Source organism: Amphiura filiformis, chromosome 16 (genome assembly GCF_039555335.1).
Source record: "Amphiura filiformis chromosome 16, Afil_fr2py, whole genome shotgun sequence".
Classification (NCBI taxonomy): Eukaryota; Metazoa; Echinodermata; class Ophiuroidea; order Amphilepidida; family Amphiuridae; genus Amphiura; species Amphiura filiformis.
Window position 1 is genome coordinate 19,869,887 of NC_092643.1, and position 26,009 is coordinate 19,895,895.

General features: G+C 36.0%; 1 protein-coding gene across 1 annotated transcript in view; it reads right to left on the reverse strand.

Moving 5' to 3' along the window:
• Nucleotides 1-5,477: 5,477 nt before the first annotated feature.
• Nucleotides 5,478-26,009, reverse strand: part of LOC140135692 (RNA-binding protein NOB1-like) — a 57,228-nt gene continuing 36,696 nt past the window's right edge. The window contains exons 4-8 of the mRNA XM_072157281.1: nt 25,837-25,905; nt 24,213-24,728; nt 15,130-15,227; nt 14,259-14,403; nt 5,478-9,145 (exon numbers count right to left, since the gene is read on the reverse strand). Coding sequence (XP_072013382.1) covers nt 8,873-9,145; nt 14,259-14,403; nt 15,130-15,227; nt 24,213-24,728; nt 25,837-25,905 — 1,101 coding nt within the window. The 3' untranslated portion in view covers nt 5,478-8,872. The remainder of the gene's footprint in view (nt 9,146-14,258; nt 14,404-15,129; nt 15,228-24,212; nt 24,729-25,836; nt 25,906-26,009) is intronic.

The window sequence follows — 26,009 nt, forward strand, 5'->3', positions numbered from 1 at the left end:
TGTATATTACCTTTCACAGGGGCTACTGACAATTGATGGAATAGCTTTGTTCTCAGAAATCACTATTATCATGATAATATTGCAAAACATGCAGGCTATATTTGTGTGACCTTTTTATTAATATTAGAGCAATTTATCAACAGTCTTTCAGCTAGATCAGTGCAAATAGATAGAACAAATGGAACAGAAGAAAAAGTCTGCAAGAATTCTATCATATCAGAAAAATGGTGGCCGCTTGTCAAAGATACTTTTATCTGTCTGTGAATACTGTAAAGCATGAAATTGTCACAAATTTGTACAGGAATGTAGGGGGGAAAATAATTGCGTGCATCAAAATTTTGTGAATCAACTGCTCTCACGAAATTTGTGAAATTTCAAAATAGGCTGAAGTCCCTCAGAACATGTAGCAATACTTAGCAAAAAATGGACTATTGCAAGTATCATGGCATCAGTTTCCAATGATATATTTTGTGTATCAAGAAAGCCCTTCTCAATTATACCTGTTGTTGCTGTTGTATTTTCAATTTGAATGAAATAAAGACAGTTTTGAGGGGGTTGGTTTTTGGGAGCTGACTGCATACTGGTATGAGGGTTCTTTTGGAGCTGCCAAACAGGTTGAGGATTTGAGTGCCTGCTATATTCAATTGGACTGCCTGAGTTCTGAAGAAGTCCCAATACCTGCCATCTTGACAGTTTATTTTGGTCTAAAAATGTGGCCATGGCCAGGGACAGGCGATTTGCGCGGAAAAAAATAGCAAATTGCGCGGAACTATTTTTTCAGTGCAAATCATGTATCCCTGCCCATAGGAAAAAAAAAAGCCAATTGCGCGGAAAAAAAGTTCCGCGCAAATCACCTGTCCCTGGCCATGGCTACAACATAAATGTTGGGCAATAAAACCTCCAGTGGTGGCACCATGGGGGCATGGGTGGGAATGCCCCAGTCAGACCTCAGTGCCCCCCTGCCCCCCAGTAAAAACCCAAAATTGTGAAAATTTCCACTTTTGCAGCAGTTTTGTGCAAATTTTGTTGCTTTGCCCTCCACCCCAAAAAAAATTCCTGATGCTGTCACTGTGCTACTGAAATCTACTAGGTATTACATAAATAATCATCCAAGCATTCTTGGAAAATAGTCTTGATGGATTTGTTTGTTCCGAACAAACTATAACAGTAATATTTTCAATAAATATTTTCAGCTCTTATCCCTGCAGATACTGCAACGGTAATCATGGTTACAACATAACCGTTGGGCAGTAAAAGGTCTAGGTACTAATACATAAATAATTACAAGCATTCTTGGAAAATAGTCTCGATGGATTTGTTTGTTTCGAATAATCTATAACACAACTTTTTTTCCCAATAATTAATTTTAGCTCTTATCCCTGCAGATACTTTAAAGGCCCATTCAGTGATTTGCTCATCCGGACGATCGTAAAAATCATCAAAATTCAGATTTTGGTACCTTTGTAATTGGCATAGATGTGCTAACATAGCCTGCTAGTGGTTCGGTCGAAAGCCGTGTATTTTAGACAAAATAAAGCATTTGCATGATTCTGGACTTTTGATACTGACAGTACAAAAGTCCGACTCGAGATCGAAAAGAAGCTCACTCTCCACTGCACCAACACGCTGCGTATTGTTTCTACTACTTATTACATCAGTAGCTACTATTTTAAACAAAATACACAATTTTAACTGTTTTTCATATTTGAATTGACCGTTAGTTTGCCTCGGTGACCTTTAATTGCTTATTTTGTTTTCTACTACAAAAATTAAGCGTCTGTTTTAAATCAATTTAGACTCTACTTCCCCCTTGTTAGAAACACTGGACTAGGATTCCAGTCGATTGGTGGCGCACTGTACGAAAATCTTGATTTTCTCGAGTCGATCTGAGTTGAAGTAGAAAACCTTTCTAAAACTTCTGTTTTTTGACTAATTTGTCGATGTATTCAGGGAAAAGTGGTTTAATGAAATTCTGTAGACTTATTCTTTATTTCTAAGCAACTCTGACAAATTTCCATTTTTTAATGTTCCTGTGAAATCACTGAAAGGGCCTTTAAAGGCACTATCAGTGCAATATTAATATGGAACAAATGATTGAACTTTTTAGGAATGATGGTTAAGGGCTGGGGTATGAACGTTTGGACAGTATTTATTTTGGGACATTAGAGCACATCAGACATATCGAATTGCATTCTGAATACGAAGAATGTCATTCTGATATCAAATAATTTTGATTTTTGAAATTCGCAATTTAATACACATTTTATGGCAAATCATTAAAATTGATATTTTTGATATTTAACAGTACTTGAAGTAAACTTTATAAATCTGATGATTTATACTTAAAGTGTATGTAGGTGGGATGAAAAGCCGATGATCAATTGAAAATTTTGACCTTTCGTATTGAAGATTCAAGATATGGATTTTTTCCCCAAAACACCAAAAAAATTAGGTCTTTTGGGAAAAAAATCCATATCTTCAATATGAAAGGTCAAAATTTTCAATTGACCGTCGGCTTTTCCTCCCTGCTACATACACTTTAAGAATATATCATTAGATTTATATAATTTACTTCGAGGACTGTTATATATCAAAAATTTGAAAAATATCAAATTTTTATAATTTGTCATAAAATTTGTATTATATTGTGATTTAAAAAATGAAAATTATTTGATATCAGAAAGACATGCTTCAGATTCAGAATGCCATTCGATAGGTCTGAGGTGCTCTCATGTCCCACAAAAAATACTGTCGAAACGCAATAAAAGCTCATTTTGGATCCCTTAAATGAGGAAGGAAAAGTCACAAAATTGTCATTAGGTGTTTGAGTGTCATATTGGCAAAATGAAGAAAATGGCAGTCTTGATAAATCAAAGCTCTATTTGGTTGAGCATAGCTTGGCGTAGCTACAAGTGTATACATATTTATTTATTTATGCAATTACGTAAATGTGACCTCAGTTTTATCTTGATAAGGTCATGTTTGATCTTATCACCATTGGCGGCACCAGGATTTTTTTGCGGGGGTGGGGGAGTGAATTTCAGGGGGGCAAAATCAACCAATTTTGCTCCAAATTGCTGCAAAAAGAGGAAATTTTAATAATTTTGGGTTTTTACTGGGGGAAAGAGTTCTGACTGGGGGTCATTTCCCTGATGCCCCTCGTGCCACCACTGCTTATTACTTGCAAAGCATGCACTCCTATACTGATCATAACATAAATGTATAAATTTGATTTTTGATGAAAAAATCTTCTGATTGAGCGAAGCACTGATATTGTTTTTTAAAAAGGTGGGTGTAGTATCCCGAAAATAATTTCAGGTGAAATTTGAGGATTTGGGTGCCTTTCATATTCAAATGAGTTGCCTGATTCCTGCTATCTTGTCACAGTTTATCCCTTTAGGGACCGCTCACAAACACTTGTAAGGGGGGGCCTGATGCAAAAAAATTTCATCGCGAAAATATTTCGGGGCCCACTTTACAGACCATAAAAATTTCAGGGCCCCCCTTTTTGACATGAAAATTATGGGTCAACCCCATAGAAAAGCATATAAACTTAATTTTTCCAGGTCATTTTTTTCAGGCACTCCCCCCTTAGGAGGGTCAAAAATTTTCAGGGCCCCCCTTTTTGCATCAGCCCACCCAACAAGTGTTTGTGAACGGTCCCGTAGTCTAAACTTTGTGGTAATCATGGCTACAACATAACCGTTGGGCAATAAAACCTCTTACATTAATAATTATAATATAACAGGCATTCTTGGAAAATAGTCTTGATGGATTTGTTTGTTCCGAACAATCTATAACAGGAATATTTTCAATAATCATTTTTAGCTCTTCACTGCAAATACTTAAGGCACTATCAGAGATCCTGCAAAGGAGTAAAAATATTGAACTTTTTTAGGAATGGCTTATGCAGGCATCAAATTGAAGCTTGAACCTACCCACATCAAGCCTCGGCATATTGACATCGATTCGATGCCGATGATTGAGGCTAACAAATATATGACATCATTGATCATTCATCGGCATCAAATCGATGTCGATAATGTGTTGCGGCTTGAGGTGGGTTGGTTCAAGCTTCAAATTGACGCTTGCATTAATGGGGAAGGAAAGTCATAAAAATAATCATTAGGTGTTTTGATTGTAATATTGGCAAAATGAAGAAAACGGCAGACTTGATAAATAAAACAAGCGCTATTCAGTTGAGCGTAGCTGCAAGTGTCTGTACAGACAAACTATTCTAATGTTTACTGATATGTGCCTTTTTATCTATATTAGGTCATGTTTGGTGGCTGAAAAGAACAAAAAATGGGTCATTTTGACAAAAGGTGGGGAAGGGGACTAAGCCCCCCCCCCCAGGCCAGGATTGACGCCCATGCTCATTGGTGGTATACCATCCATCCATTATCCACTTGGCAATCATGAAGAATGTTTTCTTCTTTGTGAGTGCTAATATTAAAACCACTGGAGCAATTTAACTCAAAACTTAGATCCCATTGTTTGGGTGATAGGACTTCAACATGTTCATGGAAGGTAGGAAACATTGTATGAAAAAAAATGGACATCCACCTTTAACTTATGATTGATATTGTTACCTGATTGAGGTTTCCTTGTTTCTCTGTATTAGCACTTATTCTATTATCTAGTTTAACACAAACAGACAGCCATTACCATAGCAACAACTTTCTGGGATACTCCAAGAGTGGACATTTTTGCGGAATAATATTTTCGCCAGTGGCATAGCTTTTTTTTTGACATAGGGAGGATGGGGTTGGAAAAAATTTCTTGAAGTATAGTGAATCCAGTACCTTTTAGCATTTATGGTACAACTCATGTGCTGACATTATTGCCATATTGAAGCTAAACTGGTGAAATATAGTTCAAAAGTGGAATAAATTTGTGTGAGGGGTGCAAAAACTGGCACTTTTTCGTCTAAAATGGCCAAATTTGGTCAGAAACCCACATACAGGCAGCACTATTGGGGGACGATTGTATGGACCATATCCCCCCTGGCAAAATATTGGCGTGGTTTATCCCCCATCCCCCGGGATCTATGCCTATTTTAACACTTTTTGCGCTTTACACCTCTATCATGCAAATACAATGCACATTAATGTTATTTTATGTATCTACGGTGACCCTCGATGACCTTTGACCTGAAGACATCACATATATCAATATACATAAAGGTCCATTGAAATCGATCAACGCATGTAGGAGAAATCAACAAAAGCTAATGGTTGACATGTTTACCTTGTGTGCACAGACATACAGCCACATACCCCCCCCCCCCCGATTTACATCAAAGCTCATTTATAGATCCCCCAAACTGTGTTTCATGGAGACATTTATTAGAGGGGGCATTTATTACATACAGTGTGATAGGTGCTTATTTAATTTGTTATGGAATTCAAACTGGACATTTTCATACAACCCAACCTTAGTTTTACAGTACATATAACACACATTATGAAAGTATCTATTCATGTTATGGGAAAATTTATTTGAGTTCATAGAGCAACTCAACTATACTCTCAGAAGATATATAGTATTTATATGTGAATTATAAATAATTATTGTTAAAATCATTAATGACAAGCTTACTGCTAATGCAAATAAAATGTTTCTGTAGCATACAGAAATCATTTCAAATAACTTAAAAATTAAAGAATTGCAGATTCATACGTAGCGGTAATAAAATGAAAGAAATTTAAATTAAACTTCAACTCTACTTGTTTATTTCGCTTACCGGGAGAGCTTTTAAGGAACTTCCTTGTCGTCAGCGGATGTTGCTAGCTCTAATGGTTTTCTTGGAAACGGCAGGAAATTTCCAACTTCTGTGATGTCATTGAGTGTGATGTCACCTGATCAGGTTGGTCTCTAGCCGGGGGCCCGTTTCCAAGAAAATCATCAGAGCTAACAACATCGGCTGACGACTAGTAAATTCCTCAAAAGTGCTCCCGGCCAGCGAAATAAACAAGTAATGTTGAAGTTTAATTTAAATTACTTTCATTTTATATTTTAACTTTAAATTTTTTTGACATAAATTCTTCTATATCCAATAAAATCACCTAACATGATGTCAAACAAAAAGTTTCAAAATTTTACTTTTTCAGTAACATAACCCCACACAATTAGCATATTACCAAGGAGTGAAATCAAAACTCGACCGGTGGTTCCGTCCGGTTGTCATTGTTTAGAACAATAGCAACTGGACAGAACCGGCAGTCAACCACCGGTCAAGTTTTGATTTCATCTCCAACTTTTATTTGTACAAGGTCAGATTTAAATTAAGATTTTGGTTCTCCGATGATGCATTTAGAATGATCCATAAATGTGATTTGATCAAGCAAAATGTGTTGTTTGAAATGATTTGAGATATAGCTAAGAATATTGTAAAATTTCTTTCGAGGGTTGTGAGCCAAAAAGCCTCAACTCGCAATCACCTGCTCCCACAAAATGAGCATACAGTCACCAGTGCGCTATAAAAAAATATTACAGTCCATTAATTCTGATAAAATTCAATAGAAAACAAAAGCCATTATGGAGGAAATATTGATTTTTGAAGACCAAAGCAAGGTGCCAACTTTATGCTCATTTTGTGAGAGCTGGTCATAGTGAATTACGGCTTTCTGGTTCTGAACCCTCGGTTTTTTTTTATATATCTGTTCTAAGCAACACAAAAATAGCTATATCTGTGGAACAACATGTCCAATTTTGATGGAGTTTTCAGTAAATTACAGCTCTGGAACTAATGGAAAAAATAAATCAAGTTTCTACGACAAATACCTCATTCTGCTTGATCGCATCACAAATGTGCTCCATCCTAAGTGACATTAATTAAACCATCATTGAACTTACAAAAGTGTATTAAACCATCAGTCCCATGCAAGAGAGTCATATTCATAAATGTAGCTCACAGTTAGTTGAAGAAAGAGTAGGGTGACAACCCCTGGTGGTCCTTGATCAGCTCGTAATCGGCGGGCCTTGTAACATCGCGTATTAATATCAATACATTTTTATTTCAAGAATTGTCTGGTGACACACCGCAAGAAGTATCACAAGTTATTAATTACAGTCCTTTACTTTCTTTAACACACAAATAAGTAGACCAGACATGTCAACTATATCACTCTTAATACAGGTCTATTTTTCGGCATAGTTGTTAAAGCCTAACAATTCCCGCCGATTACGAGCTGATAAAACCGTTATATTGTTTGTGTGTGTAATTTCCATCAATTTATAAACATTGTTAGGTATATTTCAAGAGTTCTTATTCAAAAAGCAATATATCAATTTTTCTTGTTTTGAGATATAGGCAAATATAACATGTCAAATTTAAAGAACATAGTAAGAAAATCTGTTGGTTTTTATCATAGTTTAAAAAATATTTGGCTTGACATCAAAAACAATGCACAGCAGGTTGTAACCCAAGTCCACAAAATGTCTTATTTCAACTGCTCAGCACCAGAAGTGGGTAAATGCAAATTACATGTTACTCATTGCGGCAACAATTGGACGATTAATTCTGCCCTCCATAATAAATGCAAGCGATTTTGTGGCATAGGCCCTTTGTGTGTTCACTTAATCAGTTAGATACAAGTGACCATGCTTAGAAATTTATTATAGAGGGCAGAATTAACCATCCATTTGTTGCCGAAATGAGTAACATGTAATTCGCACTTGAAAAAAACCAACAACGCAGTGATTTATAGTGCGCTACGCACAGGCACAACGCCTAGACGTTGATCCACAAGCCTCAGCACACTTGTCGCTGACCACTACGGCCCCACATCATTCCATAAACCATTTAACAACAAATCAGGGACTTTGATGCTACAAGAACGCACACCCTAGACATTCCACAAATAACCATCGCAACCAGTATCAGCTCCCCGAGTTTCGTACAGGTTACAACGAGACAATTAGCAGTAAGTTCCTTGTCCAGGGGAATTTCAAGCTGACTCAATTTTCCACGAGAGCATACTAGGCACCGCCAGGGTTCATAACCCGCAACCTCTCGCACCATAGTCGAACGCATTAACGATTGAGCTAACTTGACTTCCCCACTTCTGGCACTGAGCAGTCGATTTATCTGCATACAAATGATGAAATAATAAAGAGGTCAGATGCAGAAACACTATACACATCATTTTCACCAACCTGTATCTGTCAATATAATGCTACCTAAATTGACACACTTCGTAAGAATCAAATCTATCTAGGCATCAACAGTAAGAAACTACCATCTTGTAGAAGCAGCTGACAAGTCATCCCAGATAGTGATTAGTGATTTTTTTTTTTAGTGATAGCACTTAATCTAAAAGCAGCAAAGATCTCTGGTGGCTGCACAGGTTTGATCTCAGAACTCACAGATTTTTCGGTGCCTGGGAACCGAGATCTGGGCCTGTTGTGTCATTCTGGATTTTTGTTCATGTACGGTATTTGCATTTAATGATAGGCCTATAGATAAAGGGTAGTCATTAATCAGTGTCCAAGCATTGCTGTCCATATGGGCCCTCTTTGAATGTAACCGGGATGCATAGGACAATCAGGGTTTTCACCCTACTCTTTTTTAAACTGGCAGCGAAACACAGTATATGTATCAAATCTCTTCACATGGGACAGACAGCTGAACATCTCTTCTGAAGGACAAGATTACTATCAAGGTCAAATGAACCATGGAGAGAATGGAAGTCTGAATTTAATCTACAGGTGTTGCCAATTAAATTCAGACTTTCTTTTCGAAGCCAATGCCCTATTCAAGTTGCCACCTGCTGTGAATCAAACCTGGGAACTCATGCACTTGTATACATGCTAGTACCCTAACCATTAGGCCATGTCCTCCCCAGTTACACCCATCAGACTGCATTCATTACTTCTTCTTGCCCTTCCTCTTCCTTTTGTTTTCGTTAGGATTTCTCCTGCTATGTGACGAGTTACTTGACAAATGTCTGACTCCAAGCTGAGCTGACCGACTTGTCACATCATTCACGGCAAACGGTGATGCGTTTGTCACAAAGTCCGGATCAAAGACGTCTGTGCCTTTGCGTGCCTTCCGAGGCAGGTGATTCAGTGGCTGAGGTTGGTCTGCTACTAACAGCGGATTATCTGCATGTTTTCCTCCTTTGGGTGCAGGTAAAGGATACTGCAATGAAAAAAAAATTGATCAAAAAATCAATTTGAAGTTAGGATAATAAAGAAAAGTTAATCTATTATGATCTCTCTGTTTTCAGCAACTTGACAGCCGTGGCGGCAGGCAATGCAATCCAAATAAAAAAGATCAATTTTTTTTCTGTAAAAAACATTGAGAATCTGGCCATTTTTAAAAGAATAATCACATAAGGGCGGTTTTTTTTTTTGGTTTTTTTTTTGCAGCAAAAATGTTGAAATCAGCCTTTCTTGAAGTAAAAATTCACAAAGGTTCACTTTTGAGCATACCACGCCCCAAATAAATCCTGGCTATGGACCTGAGGGTATGTCAAGAACTATAACTCAAATTTAATTGAATTGCCATCATAACGTTACAATATGTGAATTGTGTGGACACAAATAAAAATTGATATTTGAGTACCGGTAACAGACAACTTATTTTGCATGATCACGCCACATAATTAGTTTCCATCAGCAGGTACAACTCAGCTCAACAAAACAATAGGAAAGTTTACACTGTGTGCCAGACAGGTAAGTCAATTCCCTTTGTGAGTTTTGTTGACGCCTATTTCTACGAAAACGAAACAAAAATAAAAAATACCCTGGGAATGTCAAATTTCATGTTGCCTCATGCATAGCAAGAACTGAAGCGTAATTCTCTGTATGCAACCTTAATTTAACCTACCATTGAATTTAATAGTGCAACTCAAGGCATATCTCTATAAATTGTTTCACCTGAAGTTTGGTGGCAAGGTGGGCGATTTTACGCATTTGGGCCGCAAGAGCATCAACAGACTGCCCTTGTATGCGTGTGCATACGCTCTGCAGGAATAGAGTAGCGTACGCAATTTGATACTGCCACCAGCAAAATACACATCCACCGGTATGTCACTACCGAACTTAAGGTGACGTAAAATACAAAAATCTACAAAATTACTGAATTAATAAAAAAGGCCGGTCGAGTGCAGATCCGTCGGAACACGCTTTTCAATACAGAATAAATGCTAGCCTCATCGTGACATCATCCTAGCAGCAAAGTTCATTTCCCATTGAAAAAGCGTTATCCGACGGATCTGCAGTCGACCATTCTGAAAAGGTGCCTTTCTCTTTATTTACGTGATTTTTAAGTATTATAAAAAATTATGCCAAATTTTCCTTCGTGAAAAAACAACACCAAACTAACAAACAAAACATGTGGCCACATATAGTGGGTTAACTTGATAATAAAATGCTCTATCATTTCATGCATGAAGAATTTTCATGAATGACTGATCCAAGGTATTAGTTAACAGAGCAATGGGGATTAATGTCCACAAATTCTCTGAATCCAGGCTAACACAAGCCTGTGAATTTGAACAAAAAGACATGTGTTATGCATGATTTGATGCATTCAAAACAAGAATTGGCCATTTGTCAAACTTTCTTTTTTGTTTTGTTCTATCAATAGCACCTGCAACTTTGATTTACAAGTCACATGACTAAATGCATCACAAAAATTTGAAAGACCGAATTAAAAAGACTAGTTTGCGTCTGACGTTAGGGTAAAAGCTGTGCATGATTGGATGCTGACCTGCGCAGTACGGCATTTTTGGTCTGGTTGACAGAACGTCATACGCAAACTAGTCTTTTTAATTCAGTCTTCAGTTATAAACGGGGATTATACCTCCTTTTTGAAAGAAAATAACTCAATTTCAAACTGAAGCTGCAAAAAGAAGATAACCCTTGGGTTTTTTTGCCATGAGAGGGCAATATACTGGTATGTATTGTAAATAAGTCAAATATGGCTATTACTGATTATGTAAGCCTACTCATAATTAGCATAGTATCAAGAGATAATTGGAGACAGGGATTATATAGCTTACTGAATAAAGCCGTCTAATCCTTCATTGAAGTCTTGAAGATAGGAAAATTTTATGTAAGCTTACATGAAGAATATAACCAATGCATATAACATTACACACAGATCACATACAAATACACATTCTTATCAAAGTTTCCAGACGCATTGCGAAATAATCCACTATATTCAATCCCCTCAAAGAATGACATTCATATATGGTGGATACAGGACTCTCCACATCCCCAACCCCATTGAAAAATGAGTTCCAAAAAGGCAACCGCAGGCTTAGTGTAAAGTTTGGAGATTCAATTTCATATAAAGGTCTCATACTTTTTTCCCTCATTTCATGCAAGAATATTCAAAGGCCTTACTGCAACCTATTTACCATCAGAGAAAACAGACACACAGAAACAATTTATTCTCAATTACGGTCAACAGGTTTACAATACAAAAAAAAAAAAATTTAATTAAACTTCAGAGACATTTTGTTGAATGAGGAAGCTATTTATCTTCATAAATTTCCAACTAAAAAACTGTGTGCAGTAGAAAATTTAAACTCACTGGCACACTCTATACTAATGTGTAATAGCTGTCAACTTATTAATTCCAGTGAGCATTTTACACCAATTAATTAATTAATTGAGGGAATAAATGAGGTTTCAATTTCACTAAACTTGATATATTTGGTAAATTGGTATAAATAATAAAGTTTTTGGGCATTTTCCCATTCCGAAGAAAAACATAACCAAAGTCGTGGGCATTTTCCCATTCCGGGGCACACATGATACCCCTAATTACATCAAGCCTTGGGATCTTTTATTGTACCCATACCATTCCTCTTGTGTGTCAGCTTTATTTGTCTCAATATTTGAGACTCACATACTTCCATGTTGGAAGCATAAAGGGATGTGCTGCCCAGCCTGCCCAAATGGGTCTGTTATTCACAGCAAACCCAGAGGTATGGTAGACTTTTTACAGGAAATCCGTAGACATGGATTAATGTTAATTGAAAAATGGCAAAAATGTTTTTATAAAATGTGGTAGTTTTATAAAAAAGTCCATGTTTAGAAAAAAATATTACCCCAAGAAATGGGGTAGGGTTTTACAAACTCAGGTAGCATACCCATCAAAACACCCCGTGGAGTTTTGAAGACAAATCTGTGTAGTCCTTCAAACTTGGGTTTTCCCCTTTTTCCACTATGCCATAGAACAAACACAGAAAAACAAAGCCAGAGGCAGTTTTGGGAATGCTGCAGTTTTCATTCTGTGGAATTCAATGGAAGTACATGGTGGGTGATGCCAGAGACAATTATTCAGGTTTTACTTGTCAGACTCTGTGGTGGGCTGTCATAAACATTCCAGCCCAATTAAATAGTTAACACTCAACAATCAACCAATTTCATTAATTAATACAGTTCTATGACAAAAAAGAAATTCAAACACCTAAAATTAAAATCTAGATTTCAGCATTATGAAATTTACAATTCACAGGAATGTTACATTGATTTTTCATAAAGACTTATTTTGTTTGCATGTAGACCTGCCAAAACATGACAATGATTAACTTGGCAAGGAAACCTCAGGTGGCTGCATGCCTCCTCCCCCATTTTTCTTTATCAAAACTGAGATTTTGGTATCTACCCCAATAAAATTTGATGCCCAAAATATATCTCCTTTAGAGGGTGTAAACTGTGAACCAGTGCTGTACAGTGCAAAAACAGATTGAGGAGCCAATGGCTCCTAACTTTATAAATTTAGGCGCCCAACTTTTGATCCAAAGTAAAAAATCTGAAGCGCTTCCTTGTCACAGCCACATTGGCTATCCTATATAGAGCATTGTTATAGGCATTTTTGCTTTTCATATCAAAACCGCTGGAGCAATACAACTAAAAATTTAGAAACATATTGTTTAGACATTTATCTTATCCAAAACAGAACATGAAAAAAATCAGACCACACCCCTCTAAGCTTAGACAAATGCCTAAACTGCGTCTACTTGCTCAAATTTGCAAGCAGACACAGTGACAAGTTGGGCAAGAGTTCCGGGGTTCTTAGTGGAAATGAGGATACTGTGATGCACTGCAAAGTCACTTAGTTTAGAGAAGGCGTGTATTTTCAGCCACTTTTTTCATTTTCTTGAAAAAGTGCTATTTTTTATCATTTTTTAGCAAACCTTTGAAAATTTTCCAAAAATGGTATAACTTTGGGTCTGTATTTCATCAAATTTGGTTTAAAGTTAGGTTGTTTTTCGGTGTCCCAGCTGTACATCTCTACTCAAACCAAAGTTGAGAACCCCTCCCCCACCCAAGCAAGAGTTTACTTACAAAGCTGAAATTTGCAAGTAAACACACAGACAAGTCACAGCTGTTCACAACTTGGTCAACATGATTACACCTCTCAAGTTCCAAAATAAAAGGAGAGGATTCAACATAGTACAAAATACGAGTCTAACTGTCTACCCCCAGCAAACACAAAACGTTTTCGACATCATTCGCAAAAGGTTATAAAAGGTTGTCAGAAAACATTTAAATGTCGGGTTATATAAAGGGTATATTAAGAGTATATAACGTTTTCATAACCTTCAAAAACATTTTCTGATAATCTACTGCTCAGCAAACAAAAATGTTTAACAGAAAATGTTTAAATGTTGGGTTATGTAAAGGGTATAAAATCGTTTTAATAACATTCCAAAAACATTCTTGAAAACTTGATACAAAACATTCAAAACAGAATGTTATTTTGGGGTTGAAAAAATATTTTGCGAAAAATGTTTGCCCAAAATATTTGCAACAAAGTTTTAAAAACGTTTTCATGACCTTTATATAACCCGACATTTAAAGGTTATTAAAAGGTTTTGAAAAAAATATTTTAAGAACATTTCTGTGTTTGCTGGGTTCAAATATTTTAACATAATGTTATTTAAGTATTGACAAAATATTTGGTAAAAATGTTTTTAAAATAGTTTACAATAACATTTTTGAAAACATTTAAAAATATTTTTGTAGTGTGTTTTCATACAAAACGTTTTAAAACGTTATCATGACCTTTATACAACCCGACATTTTAATGTTATTAAAACGTTTTTACTTAAGCCAAAAGCCAAAATATAACTTATTTAAAACGTTTTTAAAACGTTTTTGTGTTTGCTGGGTACCTACTTCAACGCAACTGGATATTTCTTTCCTGTCAAATACACAATGAAATGACAATTGATGCAAAGTTTTACTTGACCTGAGGTTGAAACCTCAATTCTACATCTTAAGCATACCTTCATGCCCCTCGTACTGATAACTTTATGTTTGGAGAAGTGCAGATGCTGTTTTCCGGTGTTCTCGTCTACTGACACCGAGACCTTTGTCAATGATTGGTTACCGCATCCCGGACAAAACTTCTTGCTTGTGTTACTGGTTGTTCTACAAGACAAAGTAGACAGGAAAGTGAAAGAAAGAAAGAATTTTAATAAGTATATGCATATAAGTATAAAAAGTCTGAGCACACTTACATGTACATACATGTCATGAACACATTTAAGTTAAAAATCACTTCAGGAACAAAAGTATATATTCCTTCCAAAGCTCATAGTTGTCAATCATATTCTGCATCTATTTGTTATCCATTTAACGGCAAGGACCAAGTGAGAGTTTAACTTTTGCACCAACACAAAGCGCCGCAAATTCGACAGATAGTTGTGTACACTGTAGTTGTGGCCCTTTGATCATGCTTAAAAACAATACTGCCAAGAGATTACATATGCCACTTGACAAAGGTCTATGACCGAAAATTCGTGTTTAATTTGCTACACAAATAAATTTATACAAATGTGGTTTGACACCAAATATTTCTGCTCTTGGACTCTTTTACTTAATCATTATTCAAACCTACGCAGCCACTACCTTTTTACTATCTTAAGAGATTACATAGAAGGTTTTACTTTAAACATGTTCAGGAGGTTTTTTTTTTTTTTTTATGATATGCATTTTTACTTTGTTTGCAATACACTGGAAACAGGCAACCTTGGGCATCCCCAGTTACTGGGTGTCCTTGGTTTTATGCTGTTTTTCAGGTATGCAATGCATCCTCCTTTGCAGGTCTCGACAAATACCCAAACCCCCACAATAAACCAGCAGCCATGTCCTTACTTGAAACATCCATAGCATCTGAGTACAAAACTCTTGGCTCTCCTTATACGTAACCCGTCCACAGAGAGGACTGGTATGCCCATCTGAATCAACACATTCTGAAACATAAACGAGAAAAAGAAACAAAGTCAGCTTAGCATGATCAATCAGATTAATAATACATATTTACAATTGTAAATTTGATGATTGCATTAATATTCATGAAGTACAGGATCGTTTAATGAACTTTTTAGTTGCCTACCCAATCCATATTTCAATTTCAGGCCCATGCTGGAATTTTTTAATCTGTACCCAGAGTAGCCAGCGTACATTAACGTTGAAAAAACACACACCAAGCAGTGTATCTGGCCAGATTCAAACCAGTGACCTTCGTATTACTAGCATATATAATTCCTAGTGGAAGGTATCATAACTGCATATTTATAACAAATACACAAAGTCACATCGGGATAAATTTTTTGAATTTTGAATAAAAATATTTGTTCACTTTATCCTATTAAGGGGGAATAATACCCTGATTTTCATCAGTACCCCTCTTCTTTTTTTGTGTGCGAATTTATAAAGTACATAAATATGTTCATCACCTCATGTCATGAACTTATAAAATATACCTACATACAAAGTGTTTTTAACAGGCTCCGATAAATTGCCTGTCCGATTGCCCGGGGCAATTAAAAATACTGCCGGGCAAGCTAAATCACCAGGCACTCTGCCCGATCGGGCAATTGCAAAATTATTGTGCAAAGACAGCATTATGACTTGCATATTTTACTTACATTAATAGCAATGCAGACAAACAAACAAAATATATTTCTGCACTAATTTCCACTGTTAATTGTTATTGATCGCAGGCTATTCTCCATGCTAGTACATGATTAGTGCTGTACATATCACCTGTTCATATCGTGGGAACCGGAATCCCCATATCAAATGTTTTCAATATTAATGAGGTCAATCGGTATTTCCATGACCCCGAAACATGTACAGTGTATATCGTATGTACTGTATAATATGACCATGTACGTACGGCACTCATGAGTCATGAATTATTCAGCGCATGCGGTTGCCGGCCGTCGCAAGCCTGCCCTGGGAGAGTCATCTAATTTGCATAGAACATTATAGCCACAGGCTCACAGCCCACAGCGGCTCTTTGATCTTGTTGTGCTTATTATTGAATTACCAAAATATTATTGAGGATCGGCCGACGGCATCAGCAACAACAAGGGGCTTTCCCTTACGATTAAAATCAGGTCACGACACACTGCACATGTTATCAGTGCACAACGTTGTTCTGATGTTAATGTAAACAGTTCTTTGGAGATATTATTCCACCATGGATTAATTTTTAATTCACAAGTGGAAAGATGCAGATGCTCCTTCCTGATCGGGCTGATTCTGAAAGAGCCAGTGGAACATCTCAAGTGAGTCAACTAGGTCGTACCGTGGTTGCGGTACCCTGTGCTATTTTTAGACAACTTTAGCTATTGCAATACTGCAACTTGTTGATGGTTCTCTTTCTCAAATTTTCGGGCATAATCGGGCAAGCAAAAGTTGACCTCAGCTTGCCCGATCGGGCAATTAAGAAAAAATAATTTATCGGAGCCTGGTTTTTAAACCATTCTAGTAAGTCATTTTAGCCCTATATATTTTTTGTTTACTGTATCCTAGTAACTGAGATGTGTGTTTCATAACAAACCATAATTTATTCTATTGAACATGTCCAAGTAGAATACATGAATAGAATACATTAAATCCTTTGTTATACTATCTATAGAGGAATCCAAATCCACGCATTCCTACACCTGACTAGCAGCCTTTAGTTGGGTAGCCGTCAGCAACAATGCACCCAAAATGTGAAATGATTCGGCCTTGGCGGAAATTTCAAACTGCATTCCATCACCCGTTTTACATCTTCCGCGAAAACACAGGTAGACAAAAGAATGATTAAAGTTTACAAGCTTCTATGGTCTATTAAGCTGTTGAAGTGACATAATAATCGGATTAACTACACGCGGTATCTATGCATTGATGTACTTGCGAACAAAAGGACTATGTATGAATAGATGCGACGGGATTAGCTGCGGAATTATCTCCATTATATATATTATTAGCTATTATTCTATTAACCCTCCTCGTCCTTGCATCTTCTCTAGGTGTTAGGCGGCTTTTATTCGGCACAATTGGATGCTCAAAGCACCAGGTTGGTGCTAGCGGCTACCCAAAGATGTCCGACCAAATCCTGACCATGACTTGGCTCGTTGGATTCGTCTATAGAAATGTACTCACTGATTATAACACTGAATAAATTAAATACGCCTAATCTCTTCCACATAGACAATTTAATACTACACCATGTATACATGTATCTTCTATAATGTGTTGTAAGGAAAAGAGATTAAAAAAGGCTATAAGGTCATCAAAGGTCAGGTTATAGGTCAATTGGTTCAGGTCAAATTCAGGCATCAATTTTGAATACATGTGATAGTCTGTGATATCATACGTGTCATAATGAGGCATCAATTTTGATATTTTGTGTGAGGTGGATATACTAAAATACCTTGGGATGTAAATGGGGAGTACAATTTAGATTGCCTAGTTGAGATTGATTGGGCAAATAAATATAAAATAGTTACCAAAATCACAAAAATGAAGCTTACGGAAAACTACCTAATATGGTGGTATAGGTGACAAAAAATACAATCTTTTCCAACATTGCTGTAGTGTGGTTGTGGTAACCTGTTACCTATGGCTTAATTAAGTTTCAGGGAAATAGTGTCGCAAGTTCAAAATACAAAATATAGCTCAACATTGAAAATAGAAGCATTTTAACCGGTTCGTTTTTTGATAGTTGTGGAGCACCAAGTTCATGAAGTCATAAAAGAAATCAGGGACCACTTATTCCCATTTTACATATCAACATTATTTCCCTAATGTGTTAGCAACACATATCCAAAATTTTAACGAAATCTGTTGATAGTAAGCTTTCCAAAATGAAGTGAATTTAAAACATCAGTGATGTACCACTTTTTGGCTTATACCATTAGAAGTATGTAGGCGTCATTGATACTGATGCCACCAATTGAACGAGAAGATTTTCCCCTTCATTTTGCATACCACTTTGTCCAATTTCTTTTTCTCATTTCTTCACAAAATGCAAAAAATGCAAAAAAAATGCAATGGGTGTAGTACCCCCTTAACCCAGAGAACTAAGTTGTCTAAGTATAATTATTTCACTTGAATTCAATTGAGATTCTTGATAAAAAATTAGTTTTTCTTTCCCCGACCCCGCCCCCAAAAAACACATTATGTCATTTAGGCGTTCAAATTGCTGTACTTAGATGGTTGAGTATCTAATCATAGGTATTAGAGGTGCTCCAAGTACATTATTACTACCACTTATTCCTCTGACAGCTATATTAGTAGTACTAGTTGTACATGGTCGATTGAACTGGTCTCGTTGCTCCTTCGATAATTCTGTGACGCTCCATCGATCCATGCATGACTACTTGACTACCAGCCTTTTAATGTATCACTATTCTTTTGTGTTCCATAATTGCTTTAACTGTTTTGCTCTGATGAACACTACTATTATGGTTTCTGTACTTGTCAATATTTATTAAGTTTATTTAATTTGAATTGATCACTTCTTAACTAAGTGATTATTTTTGTATTTTACACAACTTTTTTTTTTTTGCTATTGTTGTTAATTGTTTTATGTTCTATGTCCGATTTCATCCCTGATATCAAATTTGATCCATTTTCATTCAACTGTTCACTTAAGGGGGTACTACACCCCTCGATAAATTTTCGTCTATTTTTTCATTTATCTCAAAAACTAATAAAACAGTGATAACAAAGTTACGTATATTATAGGGCAAATCCAATTACTACACTGGAATTTCAGTGACCCAAGACAAGCGGTTCGTTATTTATGATAAGAAAAGAGGTACCGCTAGAATGTACCACATTTCCTATCATATATACTGAACCGCTTATCTTGAGTCACTGAAATTTCAGTGTAGTAATTGGATTCCTTGCCCCAATAATATACATAACTTTTGTTACCAGTGTGTTATTATTTTTGAGAAAAATGCAAAAATAGTCACAATTTACCACAGGGGTGTAGTACCCCTTAATTCACATAATGATTTTTTGATGACTCCCAGAATCTCAGCTATGACAAAATCAATAGCTGTAATTATCTAGGTGGTGATGATTTGCCTGACACAACCGATTTTAGCACCAGTAACCTCTCAATCCTGCATCTTAACACCAGGAGCCTCAATAAACATGCAAATGATTTTTCAAATTATCTCTCCATCTTTGATCATCACTTTGATATTTACGGATTTAGTGAGACATGGTTTAATGATCAACATGAAGCCGACTTAGTCGACTTGACTAATTATTCATCTGTAAATTGCATGAGGCCGGAAAGACAAGGTGGTGGAACGTCGCTTTATATAAACCCAAACATAAATTTTCGCGAAAAACGATCTTAAACTTGAGTGTAGTCATTGCGACTCAGTGTTCGTTGAGATAAATCACAAGTCACAAAACACTATCGTTGGTATCATTTACAAGCCAGAATATGTGATTTTTGACGATTTTCGGAACCAACTTTCTAAAACTTTGGACATTATCGCCAGAGAAAAGAAAACATGTTATCTTTTAGGAGATTTCAACATCGATCTCTTAAATTATGATCAATGCTCAAAATCCAACCAATTTGTCAACTTGATCTTTTCGCATGATTTTTTCCCATGTATTGATCGTCCAACCCGTGTGGTTCGCAATCGGCATGGCGTCATTTCTTACTCATTAATCGACAATATATTTACCAACGATGTCTCAAGTAAACATAAGTCTGGCATCACTATTACAGATCTCACTGATCACTTCCCAATCTTCACTATTTCAAAGGGCGCCAGGTTCAATTCACCACCCAAACCAACTGTTAAACGAGTCAGGCAACTCAAGCCTAATAACATCAAAGGCCTCAATAACGCCTTTTCTCTAACTAACTGGCATCTTGTGTATGATACTGATGACCCTGAGGTAGCTTACAATATGTTTAACGATAAATTACTTACTTTACTTGATATTCATTGTCCTATGAAAAACACTAAATCTAACAACCGTAATAATCCAAAAAAGCCATGGGTCACAAAAGGCCTGATAAAATCTATTAAAACTAAAGATAAATTATACAAACAATTTATATCTAAACCCACTGATGATAATAAAACTAAATATACTAAATATAGGAACCACCTTAATAGCCTCCTCCAATTGCCAAGAGATCCTTTTTCACCAAAGAAATTGAGCTCCATAATAATAACATGAAAAAGATGTGGTCTACTTTGAACAGTCTACTTGGAAGAAACAAACATTCTAAACTCCCTGATTTTTTTTCACTGATAGCTCTGGTACCAAAATCACTAATCCACATGAAATTGCCACCAAATTCAATGAGTTCTTCACCGACATTGGAACTAACCTTGCTGATAAAATTCCATCTCCTGACAGGGATTTTCAGGCTCGATCCACGCCTTCCATAATGAACAGCATTTTTCTATCTCCAACAACACCAGATGAACTAACTAAATTATGTGCAAAATTAAACGCTAGTCATAGTTCGGGTGTGGACGGCATCAGCACTATTATATTAAAATCAATTATTAATAATATCAGCAAGGTCCTCTGTCATATCTTTAACTGTTCAATCAAAAACGGCATTGTTCCTGACAAACTAAAAATTGCCAAAGTAACTCCAATTTTCAAGTCAGGGGACTCCCATGACTTTTCAAATTACAGACCCATCTCAATTCTTCCAGCTATTTCTAAACTACTTGAAAAGGTTACCTCTAACTGAATTTATGACTTCATTTCATTTCACAATATCCTTAGTCCCAAACAATTTGGTTTCAGACAAAAACGTTCCACCTACATGGCTATCAATGAACTCTACACCAAAATTACCAATTATCTAGATAATAGGCTCCATACAGTTGGTATTTTCCTAGATCTTAGCAAAGCCTTCGATACGCTTAACCATGAAATTCTCTTAAATAAACTTGACACCTATGGTATTAGAGGCACTGCTAATAATTGGATACGCAGCTATCTTAATAACAGAAAACAATATGTTGTTTTCAATCAGATTTCCTCTGATATGACATCTGTCACATGTGGTGTACCACAGGGATCGATATTGGGCCCACTTTTGTTTTTAATTTATATTAATGACCTTCCTCTTTGTTCCAACAATGCGGACTTCGTCATATTTGCCGATGACACCAATATTCTTTTTTCACATAAAGATCAAAACTCCCTTGAAACTCTAGTTAACCATGAACTAGTAACCATTTCGAACTGGTTTAAACTAAATAAACTTTCCTTAAAAAAAAAAAAACTAATTTCATGATTTTCAAAAATAAATACAGTAATATTCATAACAAAGATATTAAAATTCTCATAGATAATCATATTTTAGACAAAGTTCACACAACTAAATTTCTAGGCATATTAATTGATGACGATGTTTCATGGAAATCTCACACTTCCAATGTATCCAAAATGGTCTCTAAATATAATGGTATTATCCGTAAGGTTCGCCCCTATCTACCTCAGGAATCATTACATACACTTTATAACACCTTTGCTCTACCCTACTTATCCTACTGCAACATTATCTGGGCTGACAAAAATAATTCCCATATAAATTCATTATTCCTTATACAAAAAATTATTATTCGGACATGCACCAACTCTCTTTGGCTTGCCCATACAGACCCGCTTTTAAACAACTCAATACTCTCAAGGTGCAAGATATTTATTTCCATCAACTCGAACATTTATGTTCCAATACCACCACAATCACCTCCCAAAAGATTTGTCCATTAATGAGATTTTTAGAACTAACAAAAGCATTCACCATCACCATACTAGACAAGCCAATGATTTCCACGTTAAAATGTCCAACACCAAATTGGCTGATAATATAATTAGTATTCAAGGAGCCCTTTATTGGAACTCACTTCCCCAGTCTATCAAATCTTGTAGTTCAGTACCATCTTTCAAAAACAAAACTAAAAAAATCCTCATCAGCACATATGTACAACACTGATTAGCCTACACCTGCAGTTGTTGTTTTTTTGGGGTTTTTTTCCTCTTCTCATTTGTCAGGATCAATTTTTATAAAATTAATTCAGTATATATTTTCACATCAAATCGGACCCGTTTGCCTGTATGTTTGTATTGTTCCAGTCTTTAGTTATTATTATTATTGTTATTTTGTTATATTAAAATTATGCTATTTGATAAATTTTGTCAGCTCGCTTGGCCTTGTATGCAGACTATCACTTTTGCATTTAATTGCTTTTTGCTCTGCAGAACTATACACCATTTACCATGTTAATTTATCATTGCATTAAATATCTTGGTGTAGATTTAATTCACAAAATATTACATTAAATAGTTACCTGCTATGTAAGTTATAACTTAGCTTATTATTTAGACTCGTTGCAAGTGCACGTGCAATCATGTGCTTATGCTTTCACCCGGGCTAAATACACTTTTGTTATTATTGTACACTCAGAGAAATATTTACAAAACATTGTGTGGGTGTGGAGCCTCATAGTAATTAAGTGAAATTTGCCTCAGAGCTGTGTAATGTTTGCCGAATTGTGTAAAATTTTAATTAATTTGGGTAAAATTAATAAAAATTTTACATAATTTTGGTGATTATTACATGGTTCTGAGGTGAATTTTGCTTAATTGTTGTGAGGTTCTATACTTACGTAGTGTTATGTAGATGTTTCTCTGAGTGTACCGTAATACTTATGCCATGCCTGAACTGTTTTATATTATATTGGGATTTTACAACCCCTTTACACCTACTGTGTAGGTTTGGTTGTTATTTTCACCATCATTACTCATTGATTTATTACTGAAAGCTTAGCTCTTGTGATAATAAGTTTAATATACCTAACCCACAAGGCATATGTCTTGCTATTGTATTTATTATTATTCTAAAATTTTGTTTATCATAATTATTTAATATACTAACTTTGTAAAGGGTGCCACAACAACACGCTCTGCGTTCAGTGGCATCCTCATCATTTTCACCATATTATACGATGTTTGTAAAAGCTTTTTTATATTGTAATTATTGAATGGATGGAATTTGATGAAATAAAACTGAACTGAACTGAACTGAACTGAACTGAAAAAAATTATAGAAAGTTCATCAAATATAAAAAATCATGAAATATCTCTTATAAACTAAATTCAGCCAATTTGACCACGTTCATCAGTATATAAGGCGACGAAAAAAGAAAACCCTGTTCTACGGGCCCAGCCAACCCAGATTTTGAACAAATTGGGAAACAAATTTTTCCTGTACAAATGAAAGTCATGCCAAATTTCGAAAATTTTATGAACAAAACTTTTTTTGGGAGAGGGGGATTTTCCCAAATTGCAAAATATTTACAGATTTTGGGAATTTTTTGGGCATTTAAAAAAACAAACCCTACTTGAAAGGTACGTCCGCCCGTAGAACAGGGGTTTTTTTTCGTCGCATAACATCCTATTTGACATTCTTTTGAACTCTGCCATAATCAGATATCAGAGGATGTTTAAAGACATTCCCACAACCCAATGGGGTTTCTGACCTTGTGTGTCTGGCTTTTGTACACATGTGGTACAGTTGATCATGCTTTGCATTGGAATTGTGTGCAAATATCTGGTGTTTTCATCCTATTATTTAACATTCATAACATCGAGACTTGGGAATAAAATTAATGCAGTGGGACAATATGAATGTTTCCTGTAAGAAAATCAAATATCAGTCCTAAGTCTCAACTATTAGCTTGTTGGCTGCAGTTTTAAAATTACCATTTTGTGTGTGTGGCAATGGGGACTTTGCCTTTAAAATTGGGTTATATTGATCAAATTTCCCAATCATAGTGTATTGTAGGAATGCCTTTAAGCCTCCTCTAATCAGATATCAAAGGATTGTCAATGCATTAAGCCACAAGACATTTTGTCAAATCACAACCTCTCAAATGTATGCAAATTACCTGCATGGCAAAATCGGTAGTCATACAACCCACAACGATATCAGCTGCTTCCTCATCAAGACCTCCCATGCCTTTGTGAGCTTCTTCCAAGTTGCTAGGAGTAATCCATCCCTCATCATCATCATCATCCTCCTCCTCCTCCTGTTCTTCATCTTCCTCTGTTTCTTCAAGGTCACCCTTCTCCTCAAGCTCATCTTGATCACTTGGTCTCAAGTTTTCATCATTGACACCTTCCTTTTGATCATCAGAAGTTCTTAATATTGAAGAATTAACTTGTTCACCGCTTTCACCTAAACTTGAGTTTGTCGCTTGTGCGGAGGATTTTGTTTGAACATCCTGCTGATCACTGGTCTGATCATCAAGTCTACTCAATGTGAGTTCAATGTTACCATCAGCAGATGTTGTTGCTGATGTTGAATCGCTTGTGTTGAGCTGGTTTAACCTTTCTGTAAGCTCTTCATCAACTTTATGTTCTTCAGTAGTTACCTCCTCTTTGGGACTCCCTTTGGATTGGGCCTGTATAGGTAAGAAAACATTGACAGGTGCATTAGTCTTTAATCTTAAAGATAAAATAACTTGTTTGTTTCAATTGTATTGCTCTTTATCCTGCCTACTAAAATACTGGTTTTTGTAAATATACATTTTTATAGTCTTGATTCAAGCACGTATCCACCATGTACTGAATGTTACTGCCCCAGTAACCCAATAAGCTACAACTTGAACAAGACTCTCTTGCACGATCAGAGACTAGATGATATAGAAATAAACAGATCACTGTAGCTTGTTAATTGACAGCAGCCACAGGATCACGGTTCGTACGCAGTAGGCACTAGCACACTGCCGGCCAGGTGATCGGCTGACCGTAGTCTTGACACTAACATTTTTAAAGCGCAACTTATATAAACAATTTCCTGTGAAAAGGCAGAAAACCGGCAGAAAACCCTGTTTTTTTACTTTCCAACATATAACCAGGGATTACAACTTCTCAAAAAGCCATAGGTCCAATTATTGTATAGCATGCCATCATACACAACAACCATTTGGACTAATTGGGGTATATTTTACTTCAACCAGAAAAAATTTATACAAAAATTAAATATTAAATGATTAAATTATTTATTCCCATCTATTCAGGGTCATCCCAACAGGTGTCTTGGTTGCTCAGTCACACAAATTTAGGTCAAGATCTTTTTGAAATATTGGTGCCCTGAACATTTGGTGTTCAAGACATTGTGTGGCAATATGATGGTATATATGCAAAAGTAAAAAACAAATATCAAAAGAAAAAAAATTGGGCCCAAAACACTTTTTTCTGTGCCATTCAGGCAAATTTCTAATTTTTATCTGTATTCCCACTACCAAAAATGACTGGGCTTATCTACCGACATAACAATAATGTGCCTATTGTCTCGATGAAATCAATGAGATATTCCGTTTGAGATCCACACACACCCTCTGGAAGACATGACCTTAATCTTTCACACAGGGGGTATAGCACTTCAAATGGAGTCATCCATTCAGGTAACTCAATTTAAAATACATAATCCCTGTGTAAAAGATTAAGATCATGTCTTTTATAGGGGGTGTATGGAGTTCAACTGCCCATTCTGCTTGCATTACTCACCTTTGGGTAAACAAAGCCAACAACATTTGTAGCTTTTCCAAATGGCTTCTCATCATTGCCAGACACATGCTAAAATAGAAATGACAAAAATAGTTTCAAATTATGCACAAAATAAGTTAAAACAGGTCTATCTTTGGATAAGAAAAGAGGTACCGCTACAATGTACCTCATTT